Consider the following 19,228-nt stretch of genomic DNA (forward strand, 5'->3'; position numbering starts at 1 on the left):
CATCTTCAGAAGTAATTTACAGTTGAACTGGTCTGCTAGTTCGATCGATATCTATCCACAACATCAAAATGTGTGCCTTTAAAAAGGTTGTTAGTCAGGTGATAAGAAACTAAACAAAACAAATTATGCTCATGAAATTATTAAATTATTTTAAAAATAGGAGAGAATGCAGAAGAATGACCATTTAGCACCTTTTTGACAAGAGAAACAAACAAGATTAAAATTGTGCGGATTAATATTTTTATTGATAATTATTCATAGTCTATGTAAAACAAAAGAAAACAAACAAACACACAACAACCGTAAAGAAAAAAGTGCTTATACCGGGATGTTAACGTAGAAGTTTGAGGCGTCAAACTCATCGCCGATACTCAATTTCCCATAATGCCCATTTTAGGCGCTTAGGTTGGACGTCATACCGTCTTCCTTCCGTTTTCTCTCCTTTCCACTACCAGCTGCGTGGTTTAGCGGCGTTAGCTCATTGGAGTCCGGTTTTGCTCTTTTAATTCACAGTTATCTGAGCTTGGACTAATAATTACCAACATGTCGTACCACGACGAGGAAGAAGTTAGTATATATATAAATATTTTGTTGACGCCTGAAGACCTGCTGTTGTAATAATTACAATGACTGTCAAGTTTGCGGTAGCGGTTAGCTGTAATGCTAACGTCGCTCAGCTATGTACAGTAGTTTGGGATGAGCTAGAACCATACTAATAATAATGGATGTGCTTTCATTTTTTTTTTTTTTTTTTTTTACTATAAAGCAATCATACTGCCAAATTGTATGTGATATGTATGTCTAGGTTTGGAAAGTAAATTATATTGTTAGATGCTAAGTTGGCTAGCGTTAATGATAGATGTCTTAATGACATGTTTACTTTGCATTAGTGATGAATGTCTGACCTCTGTTTCCCCACAGTATGATCCGTATGCCTACACAAACGACTACGATCTGCACACCGGTTAGTATACACACCTTTATATTGCTTTATCACAATGTAAGAAATCACCTTTTCAAACTTGTATCTAGAGTACAGTCTGCTTTTAAATTTATACAGTAATCAAATAGTAACAAACTGTGTTATTTTCTTCTGCTCTCCCATCTTGTACCAGGTGATCCTAAAGCAGACCTGGCCTATGAAAGGCAATATGAACAGCAGACCTACCATGTCATCCCAGAGGTGATCAAGAACTTCCTGCAGTATTTCCACAAAACCATCTCTGATTTGATCGATCAGAAAGTTTATGAGCTGCAATCCAACCGTGTGTCCAGCGAAAGCATTGAGCAGAAGATCTATGAGATCCAAGACGTATATGAGAACAGGTAGGCTTAAGTTTTTGTTAGTAAAGCTTGCAACGGTAGCATTGTTTATCTCCCTTCAGGGCTCCAGAATGCGACCAAATGGTCGCATTTTGCAACTGAAATGTGAGACGGTGCGAGTGAAATTTGACAAGTGATTTGACAAGTTCTATGTGTACTTGTTTTGTATTAGTGCGACCAGTAAGATGTCTTCTTTTTCAATGTCAACTACCGCACAAAAAATGTGAATTGTAAACATTGTAATTTCTGAATTTATTGTTCAAGTATTTTATCACTAATACAGTGCAGATGAGAGGGAAATGTGAATTTTTGCTATGCGAAAAAAATTTTAAGTTAGGGGCCACTGTACTCCTCATAAAAAAAGTTAGTCTGTAGCCCTGCCCTTTCACAGAAGCATCAGCATTTGTGCGTGTTTGCTGGATGACTATTGTTTTGTTTTTTTTGTTGTTGTTGTTTTTTGGCTCTTGATCAGCTGGAACAAGTTGACTGACCGTTTCTTCAAGACCTCCCCATGGCCAGAGGCTGAGGCGATTGCATCTCTTGTTGGCAATGGTAAGAGTGACCAGTGATGTTGCTAGTTACGTGTCCTGCATCCCTGGCTCATTAAAATCTGAAAGGATGCAGTAAACTCACTATCGAAGTGTCCCAGAGACGTACCTCATTTTCCCTTGAAAATTATACATTGTGAGCAGCAACTCATGTTTTAAATCACAATAACTAGCAAAAGAAACTTTAGTGTTTCCCCTACATTAACTCAGCTCCTGCTATATTGTTAGCTCCATGCCTGCAAAATGCAGAGAATTCAGTAGTTTCTTTTGAACGTCAAAAAGTCTTAATAGAACCTGCATTGCTGCCTCCAGAAGCGCAGCAGCGGTACTCTGCTGTCAGAAATCTACTCTGAACTTGCAGAGTTCTGTGGCATTTCTGGGTGCATGTACATGATGCTCGCATGTAAATTAGTACCCACGAGTGAAAACACACATTGTGAGGAGGCATTTCTGCACTGTGAGTGAAAAACACAGTATTTGCAAGCAAAGAATTCACTTTCACACATGTGGACCAAAACAGTCCTCGCTTGCTCAACTGCTGGAGTTTTGAGACTCCTGAGGCGGAGACTGTGGCTGACGTGTCTTATCCTCTGATTGGTTGGTTTCTGGCCAACAACAGAGCTAATTTCAGAAAGGACTTCTCTAAATGTTGTCAGTGCATGTAAATAAACAACGCTGCGATTTGCCACATGTGTAAAGGGCGATTCCACTGAATTCTTGGGAACCTAGACCACATTAGATCAGCTCCTCGTTAAAAAAACAAACAAAAAAAAACTACATTTTCAAATGCGGACTGAATGTTTGACAGGCAGGAGTAGCCCAAGGGTTGGGTGCAAAACAGCATGACACAGATGAGGTAGAGTAAGCAGGAATCAAGTGGAGGAGCAGGGAAGGCGTTTAGCATCGTGAAATAAAATAAAATGCCAACAGCCAGAATGCAAATTGTTTCACTGACACGTTTAATTTAATAGATGTACATATCGGTGAATCATAATTTGTTGTGGTTTATGATGCCTGTTATTTGATTGGCTTTTGTTAATTATATATTAAAAAAAAACAAACAAACAAACAAAAACAAAAAAACAACTTTGGCATCAGTTACAGGAAGAGTGATATTCAGAATTGGTATGATTAATCTGTGTTAATAATAAAACCTCAGTTACAGTGGTATTTGTTATTGGTATGTGACCTTTTCAGGTTTGGAATTTTATTTCTTTATTTTTGTATACATACATGAATGTGTCTGTTAATTATAATCATGTCATCCCATACCACCACCAAAGGAGTTTAACACTACAAAATAAAACAATATAAGAAATATATAAAAATACATTTTTCTAACTGGGAACCCATTGAATTGCCCTGGGACTCACTCAGATCGCCACCTGTGGGTCACGGGACTGTCTACATTGAAAACCTATGAGCATCACTGAGAGTGACACCCATATTCTATTCCACTTTTTCTTTTTCACAAATACCATCATTTGCAGAAAACATTTTCAGAATTGTCACATCAAGATAGTTGTACAACTAATTAAGCTGCTTTTGTTGCATCAGATGACAGATTTTTTAAAAAATCTTTTAAACTTTTATAGTGTACTACAGTGTGGATTATTAACAAAGATGTTTTTTTGCCTGTTACTTTAAACAGATGCTGTTTTCCTCATCCTCTACAAGGAACTCTATTACAGACACATCTATGCTAAAGTCAGCGTAAGTAACTGTACCGTTAAAACATTAGTTAAGTTCTTAGTTGGCTGCAGACTAACCTCCAAAAAACATTGAAACATTTAAAATATTTTATTGTAAACTTTTTTTTGTATAATTAGGGTGGACCAACTTTGGATCAGAGGTTTGAATCATATTACAATTACTGCAACCTCTTCAACTATATTCTCAGTAAGTCCTTCCTATTTTCCCACTCATCTGTAGTTTTCTTTGTAAAATAACTGGCCAGACACCAGTCTTATGAGGATATTTAACTGTAAACAGATGCTGATGGCCCTGCTCCCTTGGAATTACCAAACCAGTGGCTCTGGGACATCATTGATGAGTTCATCTACCAGGTGAAAACACAATGCACTAGGCTAGAGACATTTCATTTTCATGTTGAAATCCGTGTCAATGAAATGTAGTGTGAGATTTATATTCGGCTCTATGGTGCGGCTTGACCACAGGTCCGTAGCGGTGGCAAAACATCAGACTGTAGCCACATTCTTCACAACACCCTCCCCACCCTCATCCTACAGGGCAGGGAGAGACACTCCACTAAAATGGTGACGAGATGGCAGTGATGCCGTTAGTCCAACGTGTTGATGAGCCTTATCGCTCATGTTGCATAGAAAATGAATGGAGAAGGAGCGACGTTGCCTTCTGTGTTTCCAGCCCTTAACTGGCGAGGTGTTTGCAATTCGCGCTGAGTAAAACCAAAGCAGACGGGGCTGTGGGAGGAGTCTGCAGCAGAGCGCTGCAATGCCAAAACTGAAAACAGCACAAGAGGAAACTGCAAAGGACAAAAATACTCGGATCATTTCATTTTTATGATCGTTGAAAACCCAGATCGTAATTGTGATTAAAATTCGATTAATCGCACAGCCCTACAATGCATAGATTCTTATCAGTTCTTATTTTCCTAATTCACACATGTAATAGGACTAATCTCACCCCTACGAAACAACCCACAAGATTCAATGGTGTTAACGCTGATGTTGAAACCTCTCTTTTCCCTTTTCAGTTTCAGTCCTTCAGCCAGTACCGCTGCAAGACGGCCAAAAAGTCAGAGGAGGAAATTGAGTTCCTGAGGAACAACCCAAAGATTTGGAACGTCCACAGCGTCCTCAATGTTCTCCACTCCCTGGTGGACAAGAGCAACATCAACCGCCAGCTTGAAGTCTACACCAGTGGAGGTACATAACATTATTTTCCTAATTTTAGATAAAAATGAAAATATATAAAGCCTTTCTTTTCAATATTTAGTATGAAGTATTCTTAATGTATGAATGGACCTAGCTTACAGTTGTAAACAAATCATCTGTTTGGTGGTTGCAGGAGACCCTGAGAGTGTTGCTGGAGAGTATGGCCGTCACTCCTTGTACAAGATGTTGGGCTACTTCAGCTTGGTTGGGCTTCTGAGGCTTCACTCTCTGCTTGGTGATTATTACCAGGCCATCAAAGTCCTGGAGAATATTGAACTCAACAAGAAGGTAGAGCCTTATTCACTGTACCTAATGTAAAGACTGGTACACTCAAATAATACTAGCAACAATACTACATAGTATGCTCAACCATCTGTTTATATTTAATGGATCGCCTTCTGTTGTTTTGTAGAGTATGTATTCTCGTGTGCCTGAGTGTCAGATCACCACCTACTACTATGTAGGCTTTGCCTACCTAATGATGCGACGCTACCAGGATGCAATCCGAGTCTTTGCCAACATCCTCCTCTACATTCAGAGGACGAGAAACATGTTCCAGAGGTCCACATATAAATATGAGATGGTCAGTATACATGACTATAGAAGACAGACGTTCTTGAGAAAGTTTTCTGAAAAAAAAAAAATGAAGCAGATGATAAGCTATTTATTTTGTTTTTAGATCAATAAACAAAATGAGCAGATGCATGGCCTGCTGGCAATCGCTCTCACAATGTATCCGATGCGTATCGATGAGAGCATCCACACCCAGGTGAGGGAGAAGTATGGAGACAAGATGCTACGTATGCAGAAAGGGTAAGACTGATACTCACCGCCTGTGTTGGATCAACTGTCTCACTGTAGTATTTCAGTATTGTTTTATTTGTTTTTTTCTTTGCCACTTTAGTCATTTTAAATTGAAATAGTAGTTTTATGAAATGTTCTTTGCACTCGTCTGTACATTGGCTCAAGTAAAGCCCCATTAAACTGGGTTAAATTTAGCTGTTTACATTTTACCTGGAGGTTTGTGCGTAGTACTTTAACACCATCAGTAAACATAACTTCCTCAGTGACACTGTTTCCCTTTCCATCGCAGAGATCTGGCAGTGTTTGAGGAGCTGTTCAGCTTTGCCTGTCCCAAGTTCCTGTCACCTGTAGTGCCAAACTACGACAATGTCCATCCCAACTACCACAAAGAACCGTTCCAGCAGCAGCTGAAGGTCTTTGCTGAGGAGGTGCAGCAGCAGGCTCAGCTGTCCACCATTCGGAGGTACAGTATCCCAACTATGTGCTCGTAAACCCTTTTAAAGCTGCTGAAATGATTCAGTTAATATGTTGGATGGTGTTTGTGTGTCTCATCGTTATCGCATGTCTGTGCAGCTTCTTGAAGCTGTACACCACCATGCCAGTAGCAAAACTGGCAGGATTCCTGGACATGACGGAGCAGGAGTTCCGTATTCAGCTGCTCGTCTTCAAACACAAGATGAAGAACCTGGTGTGGACCAGTGGAATCTCAGCACTAGATGGAGAGTTTCAGTCTGCTTCTGAGGTCGACTTTTACATTGACAAGGTAAAGTCTGTCAAATGAGATGTTTTTGATCTTTCTTTGCCATATAGCGTATAGATGCCTCAGAAGGCGAAGTGTGGTGGGCAACTCAGCTGGTTTAGCTGGTTAAACAATATAGGCGGTTCAGATTGAGTTGTTACTGTACATTTTACACTGATTCTCGTGTGCAGAAGCCTGTTTATAAACAGGGCTTATATGGTTCAGTTTATACACTGCTTTAAGTACTTGATGTTTTCTCAAACTTTTCAGGACATGATCCACATTGCCGACACTAAAGTAGCCCGTCGGTACGGAGACTTTTTCATCAGACAAATCCACAAGTTTGAAGAGGTAAGAAGTGATCAATCATGTAACTGGCAGAGTGAAATTACCTATATTAACATCCGAAGAAAGTCTTTTGTGTTTGCTAAGGTTCTTGTTTTTCACTTGGGACACAAAAATAAACTACTGTCACCAACATTTGATCACAGCATCTATATAATATCTGTGTGTAAAAAGATAAAAACATGCCCGCCTGTGTCTCCCTACAGTTGAACAGGACGCTGAAGAAGATGCCAGTCACTGGTACCTCTGCAACATCAGGAAGCGCTACAAGCCGAGGAGTCTGACCAGGCAGTGAAGAAGACTTCTGGGACCGAGCTGTCCATGGTCTTCCTCTAGTTTTTTGACACCTATTATTGATGAAAACTTTTCTATGTAACCTGGCAACAATAAAAAGATGGAGTGGTATAATAGAAGGAATTTCTCTTTTTGTCTTTATAAGTATCTACACAGAGAAAAAAAAGTATAAGTATCTACACACAGAGAGAGAGAGAAGTATAAGTATCTACACACAGAGAGAGAGAGAAATGTATAAGTATCTACAATTGGGGTGAGAAGCTCGGTGATCCGGGAGGGGTTCAGAGTAGAGCCGCTGCTCCTCCGCATCGAGAGAAGCCAGATGAGGTGGCTCGGGCATCTGGTGAGGATGCCTCCTGGACTCCTCCCTGGTGAGGTGTTCCGGGCACGTCCCACCGGAAAGAGGCCCCGGGGAAGACCCAGGACATGCTGGACAGACTACATCTCTCGGCTGGCCAGGGAACGCCTCAGGATCCCCCCTGATGAGCTGGTGAATGTGGCCGGGCAGAGGGAAGTCTGGGTTTCCCTGCTTAGGCAGCTGCCCCCGCAACCCAACTCCGGATAAGCAGCAGATAACGGATGGATGGATGGATGTATCTACACTTATAAACCACCAGGTGGCAGTATGTACAAGCCTTTGCACCCGTTTCCAGGCAAAAGGATGAAGGTTGTTTTTTGCAGCATGTTATAGTTCAACATAATTATTGTTTTTGTTCAGGTGGCACTAGAAGTCAAACTTGGATTTACTTGTAGGTGTTTATGGGAGCACAAATGTTAAGTATTAGATTTCAGATTTTCAGGGTTTGTGCGATATTGACATATTCTGCATCAGTTACTTCACATCTGGCAGATCAGTCTCTCATCATCCCAGTAACTGCAGTCACAGGCCGTTGCATATTTCTTTTATTATCACAGATCATCCCACAACATTTCCCAACACAGATCTCAGGGCTGGTGACAATGACAGAAATAAAAACTTACAAAATGAGAATATAAAAAATTAATTTTTTAAAACACATCACTCGTCAAACAGCATCAGTTGTCATATAAAGGAAGCAAATTGACATGTCACCATAGAACAATATACTCGGACTCCAAACATCCAAACATTATTACCTGTTTTGGTAAGCCAGCATTTTTCTTAAAAAATAATTTTATTCCATCTTTAATTTATAAAGTAAAAAAATAAAGCAAAACTGCTCATTTTGAGCATGACATTTACTCCCCCAGGTGGCAGTGTAAAGTCTGTGTGGCCACAATGCCATCTTTATGTTTATCAAAATATTTTTTTTTCTATTTATAAGTCTTTAATTGCCTTATAAATCAAACTTTTTTTTTTCTTTTTCTCTGGCTTCAGTCCCAGACAGCAACCTCCATCTTCAGTCATTTATGAAATCATTTAGTTACGGGTTCTCCTTGTATGACTGTCACAGCCATGTTAACGATGGAGAGGTGGACCATTGTATGAAGGTTTGCTCCTATCCATCCAGACTGGAGTACTCTGTACTTTTTTTTTTTTTTTTAAACAAAAAACTCTTGCACCAAAATACAATAATGACAAAGCATCTTGTCACTCCTCACCAGAGTAACCATCACTTTGATAATAATGCAAGATCCAATGTGAAATATTCATTGATTCTTTCCAAACATCAAAATGTATCCATTGAAAAAGAAAAATCTTCCCATCCAAGCCCACTCAGCACTGAGTAAATCATCTTGCCAAAAGATGAAAATATCAGCCTGATTATATAATTTTTTCTGTTCCATTATTGGCCATCTGCTGGTCTTAATGTGTGTGTATATTCTTATTCTTTAGTGTGTGTATTTGTATTTGTGTGTGTGAGTGTCTGCAGTCCAGGCATAACTTCAAAAGGATCAATGAGAATGAGGCACGTTTTGACGATATTAAGGTCATGGTTCAACAAATTTTTCCCATGAGGAGACTGAGACCATGTCCTCCACTTAGCTCTTTGGACGACATTTAATGTTTCCAGTTGTCTTTTGTCTCGCTGAAGACTTGCGTCCTGCGTGTGGCTTTTCTTTTTCTTTCATTTGAATAAACCTTCTCAAGACCATCGTCAACATAAGATCCACTCAACCCAGCCCAGTGGTGAGTGAAGTCCTCTAGCAGGCTGCACTGCGGTTGGCTGATGAGATTCCCTAGACTACACACACTCCTCTCCAGTCATTCCCACCCTTATCAAGGTGGCAGCGAGAGGCACAAGGACACACACAAGTCATGGTTGCTCTCAGACCAGCGAGGCCTCGGCTAGTCATAATTCTGTGATCTCCAGTGGACTCTCTGACAGGGTGTTCCCATTCTTGTGACGGTGCATTGGTGTTGACTTGGCCGACTCTGTGCGGGCATTGCGCTCAGAATACAAAACTCCATCAGTATTCAGTGCTTCCAGAGAACGTGCCAGGGCCCGCTGGTCGTCCTCAGGCAAGCTGTTGAGGTCAGAGGTCAAGAGGGTTCCTGTGCTGCCGTGAACAACGTGCACGCCTTCAGGCCCCTTTAACTCCATAGGAAGCTTGTGCTTGAAGCGCAGAGTGCCGCGACCTCCCCCCAGGCCCAGATGCTCATCCTCATCGGTGTCCAGATCACTCTGGATGAGCTTTTGAAGGTGGATGGAAGAGGGAGAATGAGTGAAGCAGCTGATTAAAAATGTGGTTCAGTGTATTAAGTTGACAAAGACACAGATTTTGTTAGCATTAGCTTCAGGAAAGAAATCTGAGAAACTAAGAAATGTGTGACGAAAGAATAAGAGATTCCACACCAGACCTGGTTTAAATAGAGACAAACAACATTGCCTTGTTTGCGTTAGCATGGAGCAAATTTCAGAAGACCAGGATTTTCATACACAGTTTCAATTCACAGACAGAATTTATGTTTTTAAGAAAGGAGGGAAGCAGAAGTGAAGCGGTGGCACGTCAGAGCAGCAGACAGGAATTCAGTAAGGGAACTCAGAGGAATGCCAGATCACTCTCCAGCAAAGACAGACAGTAGCACCAGAAGCAGGTGCAGGTAGATCACCAGTTTCTCCGAGCCCACCTCAGTGATTGATGACTGGTCTCCCTGGCTGGTGGAGACGGTGACGAGCCGAGCTGCAAAGAGCTTTTTCAGCCTTAGGTAGTCATCCAGGACCACTTTGAGCAGGGAACCCTGACGAGACGGCAGTTAGGATGAAACTACCACACAACCAACCATACACACTCTAACTAATAATGCTCCTTAACAAGAATCTTTTGCAGGAATGTCAAAGAAACATGTCAGTCTATCTTTAAGTTGTTGAGGCCTTTGGTTTCCCTTCAGGACTGAGTGGAACAAGTCTTGAGTTGTGTTACCTTTTACCCCCCAGAACATTTTGGAACGGACAGAGAGAAAGGTTTTAAGATTGTTTTTGTTCTGTGTGCATCATTCTGGGTCTCACCTTGATAGGCCCCTCTCTCATGATCTGACCCAGTTTAGCTATGTTGTCATACTCCTGAATGGCTGCTCTCAAGTAGCGATCATCCTCCGGCTTTGCTTGAGGCTCCCGACCAAAAGTGCCCTGTGATGATTACACAAACATCATTACAAAATGAGAAGATATCCTGTGTACAATCAATGACTGACACAGAAGGTAGTGCCATAGTGTAAGATTAATGTTGACACTGACATGAGTACGAGCAGGACTGTTCCATAGGTCAGTTATCTCACTGAGGTTCTCAGGCAGGTCGTCCTCATGGTCAGCCTGAGCAGCCAGCTCCAGGTTACGGCAGAATGGGTCCAACCACACCGGGTTAGCCCTGTAGAGGCAAAGCCATCACATGCATCATTAATGGAAAGCTATGTAAAAAATCTCAAAGTTAAATCAAAAGTAGGATTTTTGGACTTCTAACTTTTGTGTCTTAAATAAAAAGCGAGTCAACAGAGTATAAAGACTGGAAACAGTGAACCTGACCCTGTCTGCAGGGGAAAAAAAGCTTTCCAGTTTATATCTATCTGATTAATTCATGCAAAAACAAAGCATTTTAGAATAATATGAGGTGTTATAATGAGAGAGATGATTTAGGGAGTATAATCTGAGTGGTCTGTGTTGCCTTTAAGCAAGCAAAAAAAAAAAAAAAAAAAACAAATCTATCAACTTCTCAAAACTCAACTCTTGTAAATAATGTGTGCCTCTCAGGTATGGTAATAAAGCTGTTATCTCACCCCTCAAAAGAGTATTTGTTGGTGTTGGGCATGTCCAGGATATCCATTAGACCTTGGTTTCCTGTATGGTAAAAGGCAAATACCTGTATAAGAAAATCAGCCTTGCAGCTTTGCAGCAAGTTGAGCAGCATTTTGCACTGTGTGTTATCAGATGATAAAGCCACATCCTGAACAGCTAAATGGGACCGTCCCGCCAGGGAAGCTGTTTCTTACCTGTTGATCCTGCAACGACTGCTTTCAGCTTCCTCTGGTGTCTGCAGCACAGCAAGAGACATCATCATGAGAACAATAACATGTTGATTTGCTGCTCTGGCTGACAGCTTAAACATGATACAGCTGTTTTCAAATCACTGTCTTCAAAAGAAATCTGCAATAGCTCAAAATATCTAGAGGACTCTTACACTCTGCGATAGTGCCAATTCATTGTTGCAAACAAAATTCCTGCCAAGCACAGCAGCACAGCCAAGATAATGATGGCCATCTGTAAAAGAGTAAAAGAAAGAAAGCTCAACACCACCAGTACAACATAACATCTACAACAGTCTGGGTGCCAGCGCTGAACTTTGCAGACCTGCAGTGTGGAGATGTCATCAGGGAGTTTGTCACCAACAGCTGGCTGAACATCCACAACACTGTGTGTCCTAAAAAGATTTCTAAGCTGCTCTTTGTTCTCATCAATCATCTGGATTACCCTGCAAAATGTGACAGACAAAATGTCAGAGCAGAGCAGAGACCATCCTCTGCTGTGCCTACAGACTTCTTCAGGCTGGTGTCAGACAAGGCTCACTCCGTGTTACCACAAAGATTTGGGGTCAAAGCACAAAGATGTACAAAACCTTTCAACATCGAGGATGGTGTTGGTCTGGTTGTTGACAAAGTGAATGAGCATGTCAGTCATGGCGTAGTTCACTCTGCCTTTCTTGTCCACGTGAAACTAAATAAGATATCAGATATTTATAATATATAAATAGAAATATAAACAAAACCAACAAAGCAACATCACAAAGAAGCCTAACCTGTATGTCATCTAAATTTACAATGGCACCGGTGATGTTGGACAGCAGGTTGATGAAATCTTCCTGGTTTTCGCGAACAAAATCAGGAATCTCATTAAAGACTATTTTCACCCTCTGGTCATCCCGGAGAATGTAGATATTCACGTTAGTGGTTGTACTGTGTCCAGCAAAGTCACATGCTAAAATCTCCAGCTGGAAGTAGCCTGGATTGTAGGCAGTAAAGAGGTCATAGGTGCGGATGAGTCCGTCTGTCAAACCTGAGGGGATTACAAGACAGACATGGAGACAAATCAGACTCAGTGGCAGGACAAACTCATAGAGATGCGTTTTATACAATGCATCCTGCTCTAGAATTCAGAAACATAGTGCACACTGATAGACTTGGGTAATTTTTTATTTTTTAATCAGTGTATGAAAACAAAGTGAAACTTACCAATGGTGAAGATACTCCCGACATCCTCACTGCCGTTGCTCTGGGACTGGAAGTAGCGGATGGTGACAATGTGGTACTGGACAATGCTGTTGTTGCCGATGTCATTGTCTACAGCAACCACTTTAATTAACTCTGAACCCACTTTGGCATTTGCTGCTACTCCTGAAACAAGGACGCAAAGAGGGAAGATCTTTTTGGTTTACATAGAGTAACACACCCACCCACATATAACCTGAACACAAATTACCTGCAGTGTATTCTGCCTTAGTGAAGCGTGGTGTCTGGTCATTGATGTCTTCCAGTTCAATTCGGACTTCCAGCAGGCTTGGGTCAAGAGAAGGATCCAGGGCTTTGGTTTGTAATGACCTCTGACCCCTGGGTTGGGTCCAACTCCGGTTGCTGGAAGCCTTGATGAAGATGGAGTAGACTGGTGTCTCCTCCCTGTCCAGATCCTTAAAAACCTTCAGTTCTCCATCTAAGCTCAAGCCAAAGTTTCCATCGCTGTTTCCTCCTTCAGGAAGAGACACAAATGTCTTCATTATTTATAAGCTTCTGAGGTACAATGGCTTTCATCTAACAACACAATAGACACAAAATAAATTAGGAAAAAACTCCTTATCCTCTTTTTTTTGGGGGGGATCCAGGAAATTACAGGATAAAAAATTGATTAAAATAAACATTTAATAGGCAAAAGCTTGGCCCTATAGCCTCGTCATGAGCTGCAAAATTCCACAACATGTTGCCACATGTTAAAAACAATTTATTACCTGCAATGAAATAGTAGACAACAGCATTGGGTCCTTCATCAGCGTCCACAGCCCTGGTTGTGTTCCCCACTACAGTACCTGGAGGAGAGTGCTCAGGCACTGTCATCTTCTGGTAAGGCAAGCTGCCACGCTGAGGTGTGCACACATGCACACACACAGACCAAAAGAAAGAAAAATAATAGCATAAGATTAACACTTAATCTGAAATGCACTCATCATTACATCACATTCAGATGCATGAACACCCACCGGTGGTTTGAGGAAGACAGGTTCATTATCATCGATGTCCAACAGCGCCACCTGCAGAGGCTGAGTGGTCTCATAAGGCACAGGCTGGCCCATGTCACGGGCCACAATGATAAGCTGAGGGAGCCAGTTATACACAATCAGAAACAGATGTGCAATATTTAAGATTCACAAACTTCAAAGATGCTGTTAACTCACGCTGTAGAGGGCCTGTTTCTCCCGGTCCAGTTTTACAGTAGTGGTGATGACTCCAGACATGGCATTGATTTGGAAGTTTTCCCAGTCTCTATTCCCCCCACCAGTCTGCAGGAAGGCGTAGCGAACCTCTCCATTCACTCCTTCGTCAGAGTCTGTTGCATACACCTCATATACTGGCAGGCCTGGTGGCTGCTCCTGCACAGAGTCAACATTTAGTCTTCATATGAACTAAACTGACTCCAACTTGTAGTTGTGGTGTCTTTGTTTTGATTGTGGTTGATGACTATGACCCTATGACTATCAGTTAGCAGACAGATAACATGTCCTGCTAATACCCACAAACCACAATAAATCTATGTTTCTATCAGAGAAAAAAACAAACATTTGATAAGCAGTTGTTGTATCAGCTTCTTTTATCGGCCTAATGATACTGTGTTAGAAAGACTCATTACCCTGAATGACTTTTATCAGGACATGAATGCAGATACCTCAGAGATATGGATGATGGTTCCATTAGCCGGCCTGACAAACACAGGTCTGTTGTCATTGACATCTATGACTGTGATGATCAGGTTTGCAGTGCCCCATAGAGGAGGACGTCCCTGGTCTGTAGCCACCACAGTGAAGTTGAAACGTTCTGAAGACTGAAGCAGACGCCGGGAACGCACAAGTCCTGTGTTTGGATCTAGGGAGAATGCATCTAACAATACAAAGAGAAAGAGTGGAATAGCTGCCCCATAACTCCCTCTATGCTTCCCACCTTCAATGTTGGAGCATCATTCTTTTGACCAACTCCATGATAAAAAGAAGAATCATATATAGAATATTTTCTGGATATAAACTACAATATTAGAGACTCTATGAAGACTTAAATGGGTGTAATAATACCTGAAAGTGGCCCGAGCATTTTGTAAAGTACTGCAGCATTCTCGCCTTCGTCCAGGTCAACAGCCATGATTGTTATCACGGATGTACCACTGGGCTCATTCTCAAACACACTGGTGTTGTACACTCGCTGTGTGAAGCGGGGTTGGTAGTCGTTAACATCCAGGACTGTCACCAGGACCTGATGTGACAGAAAGGAGGTTATGTATGAGGTTCTCTATTTACTGCAAACTAACAGATAAAAGACTTTTAATTGATGTGACTGATTTGAAGCATTACAGCCCCACATTTCTACCTGGACGGAGTTCTCTCTTCTGTTATTGGGGCTTCCGCCGGGATTGTCTCGAGCAACAGCAGTTAAAGTGTAGTGGTCCTTTGTCTCTCTGTCCAGAGGGGAGAGGATATAGATCTCTCCCTGACAAAGAAGAGAGAAACTATGATTAGGAAGGAAGTCCTGACTGGGAGTGGTGGCTGTGTTTATGAAAGAAGTGGAGATGAAATATGCAGATTGACCCTAGGACACTTAAATGTTTGGTTTGAACTTTAATTTCCAGGCAGGATGACGTTCAACACTGCCTGGAGGAAAAAAACGCAGCAGACCACTTCGTACCAGTCGATACATGTTTACCTTTTGTCTGAGGTCACAGGGAACGTCTGAGGGAAAGTTTCTGACATTTTCCAGTTAAAACAGGTATGAAGAGTTTTGGTTTAGCCTTTCCGGGAAAATCTTAACACTCAGAATTCTATATTCACGCTAATCACCCTGAAATGAGCCATTATACTTCTAGTTTAATGTTAGGAAGAGTCAGTTAAGAAGAATTAGTAAAGCTTTCCTTTTTTACTTTATAAGAAACTGAAGTAAAAAAAAAAAAAAACATGACAGTAATGCATAATTACATTCATATTAGGAATTATTTTACTGATGTATGAAGCAACTTACAGTTGATGGTTTGATGCCAAATTTGCCCTCCCCATCTACCAGGCTGTACTCAATGACAGCAAATAGGCCAGAATCAGCGTCTGTAGCTCTGACTCGAACTATGGTGGAGCCCAAATTCACATTCTCAAACACTGGCTCCTACAAACAAGTAAAACACACTTTGCTGAAAGAAACTCCAAAAATGCAATAATCTTACATCACTGGCAGCTGGGTTAATATGTGATTCTATGACACATTTGGCACCAAAAAAATAATAATAATACAAAATTACATCATTACACCTCTCCTAACAGATAATTTTGTTATTACCTGTTATGGTAAGTTTGGGTCAGCCTATAAAATTAGTCTGTTAAGAAGTACCTCAGTCCATGTCCACATGTACATGAGTATTTTGGCATACCCAGTTTTTTCTCTGTATTTGTGCCTTCGTTTACATGCAGATGCTGTTTGAGGCACTGGATATGTGTGGACAGGATAATCAGTGTTTCTTACTGCTTGCAGCATAAGATTGTGCACCACAATATGTGTGGCTTTCATCGCCACATGCACTGTTAACTCCTTTGTTTACACAGCATCGGCAGACGTAGCCAAGACCGTGCTGGTGCTGATCTTGTTAACAGGACTTTTTATGTGTTTGCATATAAATATGCAGCTAGTTTCCATCTACACCAAAGCACAAAGACATTAAAACATTTTATTGAAGACAAGGCTACATACAGCAACTCAGCCTTCTGATTAGCAGACAGGCCTTCAGAGAAGGGGTAGATCACCATCTTTTTTTTTTTTTACTCCTGCCAGCATTTTTAAAAACTGTTTAACAAAGTACCCCTGTCTGTGTGAACATGTCCTTAGACTTCAGTCAAACACAGCTGCAGCTAATTGGATTAATAATTAATAAGTGATTAATAACTGCTTATGGTTATATCCAGGTTATAAGTTGCACAAATATTTTTCCTGTTTACTCTTTCCACTCCAACAAAGAGATTTTTTTAACGACTTTGCAAATCAACAGCCCTCCACAAATTTGATCTGTTCAGTACCTGATAGGATGGTTGTAGAAAGACAGGGTTGTTGTCATTGACATCCACTATAAGCAGGAAAACTGGCAGCTCGGCACTCCTAGGAGGCGTGCCGTGGTCCTGAGCCTGTATGGTGAAATTCAGCCACTGTACTTGCTCAAAATCCACTGTCTGGTTGGCTACAATCTTTCCTAAAACATTTGATATCACAGGGACAGATACAATTCAGATTCATTGCTCATTCAGGTATTCTAAATTGGCATGACAATAAGAAAGAAATGACACACAGAAAAAAAATACAGCAACAAGTTTCAACTTTGATTAGTTCAGGAAGTTAAGAGCAGCTTGTTGGCGGTCCTACCAATGGCAGGGTCTTCCAATCTAACATATCCTCCTCGAGGCAGGTGGAGCAGCTGGTACATAACCTGGCCGTTGGGACCTTTATCAGGATCTACAGCTGACACTGACAGCAGCGTTGTGCCTGGCTGAGCTCCTTCTAAAATCTTCTCAGTGAAGTTGGTAACACCAAATGGCCGAAAACGAGGGGCATTGTCATTTACATCCAACACGTTGATGGTTAGTTTCGCTTTAGAGATCAAGAGATGAGAGATGAGCACAGATATCAAAGTTAAATGCAAAAATTAAAGACAAATATGAGACAAACTTACCATTGGGAACACTGACGGACTTGTCGATGACTTCGCTGGCATTGTCATGGACAGACACGATGATCTCGAATGTAGCTACCAGCTCTCGGTTGAGAGGGTTGCGCACAAACACTGCGCCTGGAAATTCACCAAAACATGTTGATTTCCCAGATGTAATTTATTCAAAATGTCTGCTATCCAAGAGGAAAGAGAGATCCAAAAATCACCTGTGTGTAAATCAATGCCAAAGGACTGTTGCAGGCCATTCACTGGGTTGTTCCCATCGTCCTTTGCCTCCACTGAGATGATGTAATACTCGAGCCGGGGATACAGATCAGGATCCTCAGCAGTCAGCGTAGCTACCACCACCCCAGGTGGTGTGGACTCATTGACATTTATCACGGTTACAGGCTCTATAAAACGTGGCCTTGAGTCATTGACATCATCCAGGATGACTGTCAGGGTAGCAGTGCCTGACAACGGGGGCGTGCCGCGATCAGTTGCCATCACCACAAGGCGGTAGGAGCCACGTTCTTCTCTGTCGAGTGTGGTGTTGCCCACCAAGACAGCACCAGAGACCGGGTCAACCACAAAACGGTCCTGAGCGCCACTTTCCAGCCGATACGTAAGCCAGCCGTTAGAGCCGGAGTCAGCATCGGTGGCAGACAGCTGGGTCACCACCACACCTGGAAGTGACAGACACACTCATTTGTAGCCTTTTGACAAGACATTACCTGCCAAACACAAACCCAGAGGGGATGTAATGCTATCAGTCACACTTTAACCCTGATATACATGTGTTATATAACCAATTTTCCTCTAAGACCACTCACACACACCAATTACAAGACAACACACACACCAGTTGGGCTGTTCTCAGGGAGTCGAACACTAAAACTAGATGGATTGAAGACAGGAGAGTTGTCATTCTGGTCCAAGATTGTCACTGTGAGGGGGACGGTGTTATTTAAACCTCCTATGTCCTCCCCAACCAGAATCAGCTCAACACGAGGCTCCTGAAAAGCTTCCCGATCCAACTTTGCTCCTTGACGGACCAGTATAATGCCTGGAGGGAGACACAGAGGTGTAAACACTTGGCACTTTTTGTCATTTCTGGTGACTCTCTGTGGAGAGATGATGTTACCGGTATTGGCGTCAACAGTGAAGAGGTCAACTCTTGCTCCAAGCAGGCGGTACTTCACCACAGCATTAGGCCCAATATCTCTATCCTCAGCCAGAACCGGTCCATTTAAAACAGTTACAGTGCTGCCTAAAGGACAAGAAAAGATGATGTTGATTTGAGCCATTTTAAAGTCATGGTGTAGATGTGTAATTCTGTGAATGATCAATGGTAAAACTTAATTATCAGACACATCACAATTTCAGCCTTTGTCAGACTTGATAGAAGTAAAATCTGATGTATTGATCAGTGATCGATGTTCCTTGATCTGACGTCAGTTTGCATCCGTTGCTGGTTAGAGGTATTCCAGTACAGAACAGCTCTGCACCAGGATGCCCCTTGGATCCACCAGGTGTATGGGGAAAAAAAGATAATGGCTAAGTTCTTATCCTCTTATCCATGTTTAAGAACAGTCCCCCTCTCCAACACCCCAATCCTCCCGTACACTGACAGCCCTGCAGAGCTTCTTCAGTAAAAGACTGCAGCATCCAAAGTGTGAAGGAGAGCTGTTGTAGGTCCTTGTTTCCTGACTGGAAGACCAGACTGGAAACCAGCACTGCTCCCAGTAGACCACAAACACACTCATTAAAAGGCAATATAATTTGTATATAATATAATATAATATATATATATATATATATATATATATATATATATATATATATATATATATATATACACTACCGTTCAAAAGTTTGGGGTCACTTCCCTATTGAATCCCATGGCAAAGTGAC

General features: G+C 41.7%; 2 protein-coding genes across 3 annotated transcripts in view; one reads left to right on the top strand and one right to left on the bottom strand.

Annotated features, from left to right (window-relative positions):
- The first annotated feature begins 414 nt into the window (after positions 1 to 414).
- LOC121655878 (eukaryotic translation initiation factor 3, subunit 6 interacting protein) lies at positions 415 to 7,084 on the top strand. Of its 2 annotated transcripts, XM_042010772.1 has the most exons (15): positions 415 to 567; positions 922 to 964; positions 1,116 to 1,326; positions 1,796 to 1,875; positions 3,523 to 3,584; positions 3,701 to 3,770; positions 3,864 to 3,937; positions 4,606 to 4,777; positions 4,920 to 5,074; positions 5,199 to 5,369; positions 5,466 to 5,599; positions 5,880 to 6,053; positions 6,164 to 6,353; positions 6,600 to 6,680; positions 6,881 to 7,084. In XM_042010772.1, exons 1-15 carry the CDS (start codon positions 544 to 546, stop codon positions 6,956 to 6,958), a joined length of 1,719 nt encoding a protein of 572 aa, XP_041866706.1. In that variant the 5' UTR covers positions 415 to 543; the 3' UTR covers positions 6,959 to 7,084. The 2 variants fall into 2 exon arrangements, with proteins under 2 accessions (XP_041866706.1, XP_041866707.1); XM_042010773.1 differs by lacking the exons at positions 415 to 567; positions 922 to 964; positions 1,796 to 1,875 and having other exon boundaries at positions 1,248 to 1,326.
- Positions 7,085 to 7,856: 772 nt separating this feature from the next.
- The window catches only part of LOC121655571 (cadherin-23-like), a 34,897-nt gene continuing 23,525 nt past the window's right edge, over positions 7,857 to 19,228 (bottom strand). The window contains exons 13-37 of the mRNA XM_042010323.1: positions 18,459 to 18,584; positions 18,177 to 18,380; positions 17,542 to 18,000; positions 17,336 to 17,452; positions 17,029 to 17,253; positions 16,689 to 16,858; positions 15,649 to 15,786; positions 15,004 to 15,123; positions 14,712 to 14,889; positions 14,312 to 14,523; positions 13,824 to 14,018; positions 13,629 to 13,742; positions 13,380 to 13,509; positions 12,860 to 13,123; positions 12,613 to 12,774; positions 12,180 to 12,436; positions 12,000 to 12,097; positions 11,735 to 11,855; positions 11,565 to 11,644; positions 11,377 to 11,417; positions 11,164 to 11,224; positions 10,628 to 10,757; positions 10,400 to 10,519; positions 10,021 to 10,131; positions 7,857 to 9,583 (exon numbers count right to left, since the gene is read on the bottom strand). Coding sequence (XP_041866257.1) covers positions 9,242 to 9,583; positions 10,021 to 10,131; positions 10,400 to 10,519; positions 10,628 to 10,757; positions 11,164 to 11,224; positions 11,377 to 11,417; positions 11,565 to 11,644; positions 11,735 to 11,855; positions 12,000 to 12,097; positions 12,180 to 12,436; positions 12,613 to 12,774; positions 12,860 to 13,123; positions 13,380 to 13,509; positions 13,629 to 13,742; positions 13,824 to 14,018; positions 14,312 to 14,523; positions 14,712 to 14,889; positions 15,004 to 15,123; positions 15,649 to 15,786; positions 16,689 to 16,858; positions 17,029 to 17,253; positions 17,336 to 17,452; positions 17,542 to 18,000; positions 18,177 to 18,380; positions 18,459 to 18,584 — 4,175 coding nt within the window. The 3' untranslated portion in view covers positions 7,857 to 9,241. The remainder of the gene's footprint in view (positions 9,584 to 10,020; positions 10,132 to 10,399; positions 10,520 to 10,627; positions 10,758 to 11,163; positions 11,225 to 11,376; positions 11,418 to 11,564; positions 11,645 to 11,734; positions 11,856 to 11,999; positions 12,098 to 12,179; positions 12,437 to 12,612; positions 12,775 to 12,859; positions 13,124 to 13,379; positions 13,510 to 13,628; positions 13,743 to 13,823; positions 14,019 to 14,311; positions 14,524 to 14,711; positions 14,890 to 15,003; positions 15,124 to 15,648; positions 15,787 to 16,688; positions 16,859 to 17,028; positions 17,254 to 17,335; positions 17,453 to 17,541; positions 18,001 to 18,176; positions 18,381 to 18,458; positions 18,585 to 19,228) is intronic.

The sequence above is a fragment of the Melanotaenia boesemani genome, chromosome 16, assembly GCF_017639745.1.
Source record: "Melanotaenia boesemani isolate fMelBoe1 chromosome 16, fMelBoe1.pri, whole genome shotgun sequence".
NCBI classification, from domain to species: Eukaryota; Metazoa; Chordata; class Actinopteri; order Atheriniformes; family Melanotaeniidae; genus Melanotaenia; species Melanotaenia boesemani.